We start from the raw sequence: 11,456 nt of genomic DNA, 5'->3' as shown, positions 1-11,456 counted from the left end.
CTCATTGTGTCATCAAATGTTTCTACTTTAAAGGTGTCCAAACAGGAGAAAAAATAATTAGATTCCTCCTATTTCAAGATGAATACTAGCTTCCTTATTTTTGAGAAATAGGGAACTATTTGCAGTCAAAAAATTGAGGGCAAGCATTGATATTTCCAAGCTATTTCACATACAACAAACAATTCAACAATGGGAAGAACTTTCAGAACCTATCAAATATAGCATTATATCAAGTTTCACACATGCACTGTATGCTGAAGTACTTAACATGGAAAGTAGTGCCATAATACCTAAAACAATTTTGCACATTGTTTTTATTAGTTACTTCCTAGATTCCCTTCAGAAACCAGAAAAAAGATTATAAATATCTTAATAAAAGTCTCTACATGTTTGCACTAGAATAAAAATGAACTTTATAAATTGTTTCGTTGTTGATTCATTTACCCCATATCATCTTCAAGCCTTTATGTGAATAGACTTGTCCAATAATTTTCTAGTTTAAAAACAAAGTGGTAATAAAGTACAAATCCAAGCCAGTCAATATTACATTTAAACAAGTACAACCATAAGAAAAGATATACAATATCCATTTGCTTGTGAAAGCTGATTCATCATCATACAAGTTAACATTTTTTCCAGGCATTAAACATCTTTTGACTTCCTTTACTGATCCTATTTCAGAAGAAGTGATTATACTGATTCATTTGCATTAAAATATTTTAGTAAGGGATGTTATATGATGACAATAGCTAGGAAAAACACTTCTCTTTGCTAGCACATAGAAATATTAAATGGGACAATTTACTCTTCTCCAATCATATACTTTTAAATCTTTGCTATATACATATCTTAGTAACTCTCTGCAACTGTCCAATTTCTTTCCAGTGAATAATGCTATTATACTATGGAAAACAATAAATGTTCAGAAAATTAAATTAAATTAAATGGGGATCAGGATTTTAACTGATTTCTAATTCAGGTGATAATGCTATTTCTGCAGAAAATACAAATGATTCAAATCCAACAGGACTGTGAATGTATTATTATGGTCTTATTGATAAAAACTTTACTTTTAAAAGATTGAAAATTAAAATACACTGCAATGTGTATTTCTTTTGAACCAATATTACAAGTAGTCCTTGTTTCATATCCACTCCTTCAGTGACCATTTGAATTTACAGCAGCATTGAACAAGAGGCACTTGTGACAGGTCCTAATAATTGTTACAGGATTTGCGCAATAACAGCAACTGGGATTGTTGGAACTACAATCCTAGGTTGGCATGATCCACATGACATCATGCCATAACCCCGTCACTTAGCAATGAAATAATTAAATTGTTATATACTGAATATTAATGTTTTGAGCACTGAGCCTTTTGTAGGCACAGCCAACACAACAGTGTTAAGGGACACAGTGCTACAGAGCTGATGTACATGAATGTTGCCCCACTCCTTTACAGGTTGGAGCAAGCATACCATATATAGCCATGCCCAACAGAGTCTCTCTTCAAAAAATATTGGCTAAGCACCAATAATTTTACACTGTGATTTTTCTTTGTGTTAAAGCAGCCCCTTCCATTCTATTTAAGGCTGTTTGGCATAGACTTCTCATAATGGCATCTATTAGAAAATTAATAATCATATGGCGAGAGCTACCTATGTGAATCCTCATGTTAATAGCATGTTGAACACAGAAATATTTTGCCTACTCTCCACATGAGCTAGCATGTTTCCCACTTGATGGAGGTTTCCAAATACTGCGTCAAAAATATCATAATGGTGGGTTTGCTAATTATTCAAACTGACTTCTTAAAAGAAGTGATATCAGTTCTGCCACATTCCTTTCCAAAAGTTTATTGAGCAGAGAGGATACGAAGCAATGGAATATGTTGTCACCATCTCTGTCTCTCTCTCTCTCCTTCACCACCATTTTTTTCCACACACAAAATCTTAAATTTATTCCATGAGGTCAAGGATCAGAGGTCACACATTAAAAGAAGTTAGTCTTGCTTTTCAATCCCACCCAACCTTTCCACTTGCAAATAGGATGATGTATGCTACATTATCAACAGAAAGGTTGCCTGAAAATTCTACTGTTCTTCAAAACACAGGGAAACAAAGAGTGTGTGCATGCCCTTTTATTATAGGTTTAACTTTGGATGAGCATGCTGATAAAATATGTGAAGGTTGAGGGAAATGTTCTATCATCGATATAAATAATCAGCTTCAATATTAGCAGCAATCTCAGCTTCCCACTTGTCTCCGTTGTTGAGCAGCTTCTCTTTGTTGTATAGGAGCTCTTCGTGTGTCTCAGTGGAGAATTCAAAATTGGGGCCCTGGGGAGACAGAGCAAAGAGATGTAGTAAAAGCAAATCCAGACTGACACCTTCGTTAACAAAATCCCCCACCCACTCCCTCATTCACCTCCACAATGGCATCAACAGGACAGGCTTCCTGGCAAAATCCACAGTAGATACATTTGGTCATGTCAATGTCGTAGCGAGTGGTCCTGCGGCTACCATCAGCTCGAGTTTCAGCCTCAATAGTGATTGCCTGCGGAGAAAAAGGATTCTCAGAATCAGGAGAGCACCCTGAGATTATTCAAAGTTTAGCTGCACAATGGTAAAATCCTAACAGTGGGATTTCAGGCAAGGGAGTGTTGCCTCCCAGAGGCCTCCTACTCCCGCTCCTAGCTTAAAAATTCCCCACAAAAAATGACTACTCTTTTTTCAGTAACAACACTGGATGTTCCTGAAGGTGAGTTGCAAAGGCAACCCACGGAAATGATCAAATCCTACTTTAACTCCAGTTTTTGAAGTCTAGAAAACCTAAGCTGAAATTTATCCATGTTATAATAAATTCATTTAGAATGAAATATTTCAGTCAAAGACATGCAACACTTAAGAAAACTAGAGTGGGATAGAGTTTTGTAAATACCACAGAAGAGAAGGGATTCTTGAACACAAAAGTGCTTTCACTATAGCCAACAGAATTTTAGCATTGGAGGGAACATCCATTCCTAAATAATTCCATTCCTTTAGCGCTAGAAGAAAATTTAGCATTAACTCTATAACTGTATGCATGTGTGAAGCAATCAGATGATGATATACTGTGTTTTTCGGAGTATAAGGTGCACCAGAGTATAAGACGCATCAAGATTTTGAATTTAAAAATTTTTTTTAACGTTTTTTCCCTCCCTGGAGTACTCTGCAGGCCTCCCAAACCCTCTGAAAACTGAGGCATGCAGAGTTTGGGAGGCCTGCAAAGTGCTTCTGGGAGCCGGGAAGGGCAAAACCTGATGTGTGGGGGCTCGATCATCCTTAAGGGTAAGGCTTTTATCGATCTCAAATCCGCTTTTCTCTACCCCTTCCCATGGCAGGCAGGACTCTGCGCTTTATTTTTTCCCCCCTTCCCTCTGACCGGCAACCACGCAAAGCTGCTTGGCCCAAGGAGCGGCAGTCGGCTCACTTCTTCTCTTCAGTAAGGAGAGAAAGACACATGGGGACTGCTGAGCGGCCACTGCTGCGCTCAACCAGGAACGGCCCATTGGGCGAGGAGGGGATCCCTTCCACTTGGACTAACAGTTCCTCATGGTGGTGCCTGAGTGGCAAAAGGGAAGCCCAAGGAATACAACCCGGCAAGGCTGCCTCCTTGAAAAACCGGGCTTGTTCACAGCCCTCTTCACAACTCCGCTTCCTTAGTCTCGGTGCAAAAGCAGGTGCCAGGGTCCCAGCTACCACATCTCTTTGCTGCATGACAGATCCGGGCAGATTGGAGATGGGGGTGGAGGAAGAAAAGAGAAGAGGAACAATTTCCTCTCCACAAAACCTGGAATGGGATACAGTCAAGCTCCTGAGATCGCTTCGCTGCCACCCAAAAACACTGTTACTGCGATCTAGCTGCCTAGGAACTGCCCGTGGAAAGTGGGCTCTGCAGAGATCGCTGTAACACCATTTTGGGTTGGCAGCGCAGCAATCCATTTTTAACTTCCCGATCTAGCGTCCAGAGAAATCTAACATCTCTGAGGCGCCTCTCATTTGCAGGAGAAGGAGGAGGGTGGCATATACAAAAGCCTCTGAGTAACTAGGAAAGAAAGGTGTGCTTTTTGGGCGGCAGTTTTCAGCAGGTTCCAAGCATGGCTTTCTTTCCCAGTTACTCAGAGGCTTTTGTATATGCCGCCCTCCTCCTCCTCCTGCAAATGAGAGGCGCCTCAGAGACACTAGATTTCTCTGGATGCTAGATCGGGAAGTTAAAAACCTGGAATGGGGTACAATCAAGCTTGATTCAAAGCCTTCTGCCCTGTAGAAAAAAGAGCTGATTAAAGCAGCACATATGGGAAAAGAAGGAAAAAGCTGAAAAAAAGAGGCCTCACCTGAGCAGGGCATACAGCTTCACACAGCTTGCAAGCAATGCATCGCTCCTCTCCAGATGGGTATCTGCGCAGGGCATGCTCTCCACGGAATCGGGGACTCAATGGGCCTTTCTCAAAAGGATAGTTGATAGTGGCAGGCTCTCGAAATACATAACTCATGGTTGTAGCTAAACCTAATGTTCAAATGGAACAAAATCACATCCTCTATTTAAATAAGCCACGGAAAGGCAAAACTGGTGCTCTTAGAAGGCTGGGACTGCAATTTCATACTCTCAGTCATTTAACACATGAGATGAATGTGAATTGGAGTCCAATTTATCGAAGAACACCAGGTTGCTCTGAAATGCAATATGTATCTCATCCTCCAGATTTAAATAAGTCAGGAATCAAATATATATAAAAATGTCACTAGGAACATTTTAGGATTTGAGTAGGTTTCCAGCTTCAAAGTAAGCAGGGTGAAGATCTGTTCTCTCTTGTTCAGAAATACAATTGACCAAATAAGCTAAATTTACAGGAAAGGAAATTCCAGCTGAATGATAGGAAAAATCTTAACAGTAAGAGAGGTTCAAAGTGGAGCCAGCTGCCCTCGGAAATGGAGACCTCCCTCTTAGTTGCAAAGGGAAGCTAGACAGGGATTTGTCATGGTTGCTTTAATCTGGATTCCTACATGAAAGAGAGGGTTAGACTAAATTGCAATGTCTCCTCATACTACAGTTCTATAGTGTACAGATGTTTTCTATCTATTAGGAGTCTGTCTTCAAATGCCAATTCCAATTAAAAAAAACAATCTACGGATTAGAACCCTTTTTCTCAACCTCAGCTGAATTTCTCAGCATTCTCAGGCCAGCAAGTAAGGCCTAGGAAAAGACAGTAAATTATATATCCAACTGTTAGGCTGCAAAGGACAATAGGAAGCAAAATAAGAGGGAATAGTTAACTTCCTGTGGGTAAACCATTTTATGTCACATCAGCTAGCGCTCAGAAATAACAGCCATCACTTTTCTCATTACTTCTCACCTCGAATAAGTTCTGTCCACAAGAGAGTCTGTGCAGCTTTGTCAGTGACCGATTTCCAGTCTGTCTGTTCCTCCTTTGCATTCACATACTCTGCAACAAAACGAAGAGGAAGGAATTGTTGCCATTCGGACACCACAGAAGCATTTTATAGAAAAGAAACAATAAAGAGACATGGTTAACCTACCGTAGCGAGAATTGTTAAAACAAGAACATGGAGATAATAAGATGAAACCAAGCAAGCAGCTGGCTGCAGGTGGATTTAGCTTTCAATTGTTTTTATGTGCACAATTAAGAAAAAGATTGAATGTAGACAACAGGACATTTGGGACTGACCAACAGAAGACAAAATATGAAATTGAAATGCATAAATGACTATATAATTGCCAAATTCTTCAACTCTTGCTGAAATTTGAAATGGAAGACAAACAAGTGAATCTATCTTCTTTATTATATATATATAATAAAGGACGTATGTATGTTTGTTTGTTCCAACATAACTCTGGAACGCCTTGAACACTTTCAACCAAACTTGGTGCACAGATGACTTATCCTCCAGAGACAAACACTGTGGGGGTAAGACACCCCTAGTGGGGGTGGGATGGGGGTGTCTGTGTGTGTTCCAGCATAACTCTGGAAAACCTGGGCCTTTAAAGAGAGCAAGTGCGGCGTTCTAGAGCGGCAATTGTTCCTGATGTCATGAGAGTGGGAAGGGAGCCTGATTAGGCCATTACAGCAATAAGTCTATGAAGGGAGCTGATTAGGCCACTACAGAGGCCTTTGATTGAGCGTGGCATGGCCTAAGCAGATCGCCTACCCCCACCTCACTGCAGTGGCCCTATCTCTCAGGAAACAGCTTTGGCCTGTGTTCCCAGGATCATCCTTCGGCCCAACTCAGACCTAGGCTTCCCTCACACAGTAGACCTATGAAACAAGGGAGCTTGATTAGGCCAATACAGAGGCCTTTGATTGAGTGTGCTCCCTCACATAGTGGTCCTTTAAGGCCTAGGCCTCCCTCACATAGTAGGCCTATGAAGGTAGCCTGATTAGGCCCGTACAGCAGTACACTGTTGGCATATGACTCCAGAAAAATTATCCAGAATGCATAAAGATACTTCGAATTTATGTTAGAAATGTGGACGTACACAAAGAGCCATTTTTTTCATGCTTGGTGGACTTGTGAAAAACAAAACAGTAAATATGGGGTTCAATACATATATTGATACAAAGAATTTTAAAGATAAAAGTTCAATTGAAACCATAACTATTTTTTGTTGGGATTAATGGGCAATTATAAAAAATATTATTTTTACATATGAACACCGCTGAGGTGTGGCTGGTAAAGATAACAGATCTAGTACAGATGATAAAATTAACTTGTTTGTTTAGAAAAAGATCAACTACTATATTTACTAGCAACTGGAAACCCTTTATAAAGTTTTTGCTAAAAAAAGGAAATAAAATGAAGTGATGACTTATGGATTTGATTATTAGAAAGGGTAATTATAGAAAAAAGCTTTTGATGTTACCTCAGAGAAGGTAAAATATAAATGTACATATAATTGCTATTAAGACATCCAAAAGCCTCTTTTTTAATGTTTCTTATTTTTCCTTTCCTTTTATTCTGCCTTTGTTTTTTTTCCCATTTTATATTAACTTTCTCCCTTATCTTTAACTTAAAATTTGTATTTTTCTTAAACAATAAGAAAAAAGTCTTGAATGAAATTTATAGATTGCATACATATAAAATAAATCATTCTATAAAGATGACCACACTAATAAAATATTTACTATGGAAACTGCACAAATAGGAGGCTAGGTCTCAATATTCTTAGGAAAAGTAAAACTTGCAAAGCAACATTGTCCACACTGATAACTGCTTCCTTGCCTGTCCTATTCTGAGAGTGGGCGGCATACAAAACTAATAAATAATAAAATAAAAAAAATAACTATTCCCAGCAGAATCCATGAATTATGTTAGGAATGATGACTTCACAAGTTGCACTAGCACAGTATGATTTTCTGGGCACTAGATCTCACTGAGAAAGACTGTCCAAATTAAATTCTATGTTCCCTTTTTTTAAAAAAAATTTTTTTATTAAAGGTTGTAAAAAAGGCAAGATTTACAAAATACAAAAAAGGAAATAGAACTCATTACATGTTTACAACGCAAATGGCAAAAGTTCATACATATATATACATAGTTCATCTCACCTTGCCTATCTACATATCTATCTAAGGTAAGTAAGTAAAGGAAAGGGAAAAGAAAAGAGGGAAGAAAAAAAAGAAACAGTATGAAGGTAGATTACTAATTCTATGCAGGTATTCATAACGGATTTTTCCTATCAGATCGTCAAAGTTTTTTCAACACTGTAGTCTATTGATATTACTTGTAGGTGAATTCTCACCTCTAATATATATCTTATCTCATTTGTTACTTAGTCTTTGTATATCATAATTTCTTTTAAATTGTTCCTTAAGTTATTTTAATTTTTTTTTAAAGGAAAAATATAAATTCTATGTTCCCCAAGAGGAATGTAGTAACATTTATATCCTATGTAAAATATGACTTTCAAATGTTTTCACTCATCCTGTGTAAATAATTGCTATTTTCCTATAATGACCCCTACTTAAAGTGTTGTGGATCAGATGATACACTTACTATAAGAAGCTCTGGAGGTTGTGCTGCTGAGAAGTCGGGTAATATTCAGGCACATTGGAATCCCTGAAGAGTAACAGCAATGTTATTTTGAAGCAAAAATAGAAATACTCATCCCAGAAACCCCAAAGCAACAAGTTTCCAACCCAGGTCTCCTTTGATATTGTTTTTTTTTTTATTTTGAACAAACTCTTTCTAGAACACCCATATAGATAAGCAGTTGTCTGGCAGCTATAAGCAACAAGAACAACAAATAGCAGAAGAAATGCTGTTGAATAAACTGGCTAGATCAAGCAAAGAATTAATTGGACTGTCAGAGGAAGAATGTTCCCTCTATTTCCAGGAGAAACTAAAGAGCTCTTCATCCTGCTTGTCATCCAAATCGCAGCTAATACAGGTCGTCCTCAACTTACACAAATATTTGTTGAGTGACATTTCAAAGTCACAAGAGCAACAGCAATTTTGGACTCAGTTGTGATCGTAAGTCGAGGACTACCTGTATTATGACCAGGATTATTTGCAAACAAGCATAATATAATTAGACCACTAGACTTGTTGAAGAGAATAATATTTCGTGCCTGTGTTTACAGGTAACTTATAAGGCACTGGGATAAATGACAAATGACTAATACCATACTAAACACCAATTAAATCTGTGATTTACAGAACAAGCCACAACTGATCAGTTTTACACATTGAAATAGGTTATAAAGAATGGTTTACAACTTGCAATAGCTGTGGTCACAAGTTACATCAAAATAAAAGAAACTGTATTATAGTTTAGCACAATCCAGTCATAGTCTGGAATGTCATACTTATACTACATCCTTATTATGTCTCTTTTATAATCTTCTTGTAAATACAGCTATAATATCTGAATTCAGAAATGCATTTTAAAATTAAAGTACAAAATTAAGTTTTGTGAAACTTCTGCTATAAGCTCTACATTCATAAAGCAAATGTCATAAAATTAGCAAAAGCACCTGGCAGAGAAAATATTCTAAGGTTGATGCTGGAAAACAATACAAACTAAATTCCCACTTCATCAATCAATGACTTCCACAATATATGCATACACAATTACACAACACTTTCTCTTTGCACTCTTATGTAACTGCACTTAACTTAAATATCAGTAAAGGAGTCATCTGTTATTTCAAGAGATACAAATTTCAAAGAAATTGTTCAAAATCCAACCACAATCTATTATCACATATTTCAAGACTTCTATTTAATTCCACAAGGATGATATAAAGTTAAAGTCAGCAATCATACCTGAATAATACTTATACCTTGTTAGATCCTGATTAATCAATATTTGAGGGGGAAAATTCAAGGGAAATAATTTCATCTTATTGGATGATATTGCTACCGCTGACTCAGATCCAGGTATTTTAATAACTTTCATAATGTTGTCTCCAAATGGTGACATGGTTTCCATTGTTCAAAGTAAAAACCGTATAGGACAACTCCATCCCCAAGATGTAATATAATTGAAAGAAATTCACCAACCCTGAAATAACTAGAAAATTCCCACCTATGTGATGGAATTCAACTATCTTTGCTTCATAGTGGTGGGGAAGTAATAATCAAAGATGCAGGTCAATGTGGTCTCTCTTTCACAGATCTAATTGACTAGAAAATGTAATTAATTATATAAGTATGAATAAGGTTTTGTGAGTTTCTAGGTCAGGGATGTCAAACTCACATCACAGCGGTATCACATGACGTATCGGGACTTCCCCCCCCTTTGCTAAACTGGGCGTGGGCGTGGCCAGTGCATGACACATTCGGCCCATGGGCCAGGAGTTTGACAGCCCTGTTCTAGGTAAAAACCTGTGTAGCTGGATTAGAGGACCCAGGATCAAGTATGTACTTGACTATGGCCTTCACTTAATGACTTTGGGCCAGTCAGAATCATTCTCCCAATTCATCTCGCAAGAGAATATCACTATAATTCCCAGATAGCTTTTAGCAAAAATAAGAGATATAAATGCAATTACGCTGCATGTAGTTTCTTGCTGCAATCTACAAAGCATGTTCAGCATATAAATTGCACTTTCTGAAGAAACTCTTGCAACACTACTTACCTGTCTGGGAAACCTGACGCACCATCCACAGGACATGCATTTTCAGCTTGATTCTAGGACTCCTCTATAAAAATAGCAAGAAAAAAATGAAGTTAAAAAAACTTAAAGCAACCAGGTTCGCTGGTTAGTAAAGAAATCCATTTAATATCATAACATGTCCTAAATAACGAACACGCTTGCAAGTTCAACAAAACTCAGATGAGGTAGGTGCTAAACAATTACGGATGGGGGAGGATAGAAACCTAAATACATTCAACTAAAAATAACTTGAGCATCGAGGGACAATATTTCAAGTTCACAAGGCAGGTTACTCGACTATAACCCGTGACCATTTATCCACGAACAACGCGGTCCTTGGATTTAAATCTTGACTTTTTCCTCTATGAAAGTGTGTTTGAGACAGCTTGTCAAAGGCTCCTGATTAAGTAGGATTTTACTGACTGTGGCTTTCTCAGCTGCTGGAGTGATGGTGGTCGTGTGAGAACGTGCACCAAAAATACCGAAACGGGACAGCCTGATCCCATTTTGAAAATGCAAAGAGCTGAAAACATGGAAATCACATCAGAAGTTATTCGGGATCCCCAGTCGCACGCCCGGGGCAACCCAACCACGCTGCAAACACGGGCCATGTTTTGTGCAGGGCGCTGCTTACATTCAGAGAACCAAGGAGGGAAGCGCAGGGGGCTTCAAAGCCACAAGACTCCGCAGAAAAGAACCGTCCCTTCTAATACTTCGGAAGATTTAACTCCATCGAATGTCAGAAAAACAATGGCGCGCGTGCGTAAATCGCTTCGCGGTGACCACTTTCGTCTGAAAATCTCGCCAGGAGCTTGCGCTATCGACAGCCTAGGTAACGCATGCGCATTTCTACGTCCTCAGGGCAGTCTTGAAGGTCCCAGACACCGACACTACTACGCTTCTCCCTCCCCCTTCCCCCCCTCTGACTCTTCTCTCAGCGGAAGAATTTCCGGCCGCCACGGAAAGCCAAGCAGGACATAAAACATCAAGAACGCAAAAACAGTGTTATCACCCACCGTTCTGCTCAGTGCCGCCGACAAGCGGCAAGAATAACTGGGACCAATCACCACTTGGCTGAAAAGGCATTGGTTGAAAATGACCCGCGAGAGGCGCTTTGTTGAACGCTCTGAAACCTCCCAATATTTTGGGGCGGGGAAAAGATTAAGTGCCCCCAGTTGGGGCGGAGACTAAGTCTTTGATTGGCTGAATCATTGTATCATTGATCCACGATCTTGCGTGAATTGGTGGATGTAACTTATCGGGAAGATTCGTAGACTTTTGGTTCGGTGGTGCTAGTA

At 38.8% G+C, this 11,456-nt stretch overlaps 1 protein-coding gene across 1 annotated transcript; it reads right to left on the bottom strand.

The window, feature by feature from the left end:
- Positions 1-296: 296 nt before the first annotated feature.
- NDUFS8 (NADH:ubiquinone oxidoreductase core subunit S8) lies at positions 297-11,042 on the bottom strand. The gene is made up of 7 exons (XM_087713711.1): positions 10,793-11,042; positions 10,141-10,204; positions 8,054-8,116; positions 5,395-5,484; positions 4,375-4,547; positions 2,427-2,555; positions 297-2,338 (listed from the first exon to the last, which is right to left on the bottom strand). The coding sequence occupies exons 2-7, from the start codon at positions 10,178-10,180 to the stop codon at positions 2,207-2,209; spliced, it is 627 nt and encodes a 208-aa protein (XP_087569837.1). The 5' UTR covers positions 10,181-10,204; positions 10,793-11,042; the 3' UTR covers positions 297-2,206.
- Between the last annotated feature and the right edge of the window lie 414 nt (positions 11,043-11,456).

This window comes from Thamnophis sirtalis, unplaced genomic scaffold (genome assembly GCF_051295495.1).
Source record: "Thamnophis sirtalis isolate CommonGarterSnake01/CBP01778 unplaced genomic scaffold, rThaSir2_p1.2 scaffold_1, whole genome shotgun sequence".
Taxonomy (NCBI): Eukaryota; Metazoa; Chordata; class Lepidosauria; order Squamata; family Natricidae; genus Thamnophis; species Thamnophis sirtalis.
This window is presented reverse-complemented; position numbering and strand designations above follow the sequence as displayed.

Bases quoted from the DNA above. Each gene is read 5' to 3' on its own strand.
- NDUFS8 (XM_087713711.1), bottom strand. From the start codon at position 10,180: ATGCATGTCCTGTGGATGGTGCGTCAGGTTTCCCAGACAG. The intron at 5,485-8,053 runs GTAAGTGTATCA...GTTTTGTTGCAG, and splicing joins AACCTCCAGAGCTTCTTATA to AGTATGTGAATGCAAAGGAG. The intron at 2,339-2,426 runs GTGAATGAGGGA...CTGTCTCCCCAG, and splicing joins CTGTTGATGCCATTGTGGAG to GGCCCCAATTTTGAATTCTC.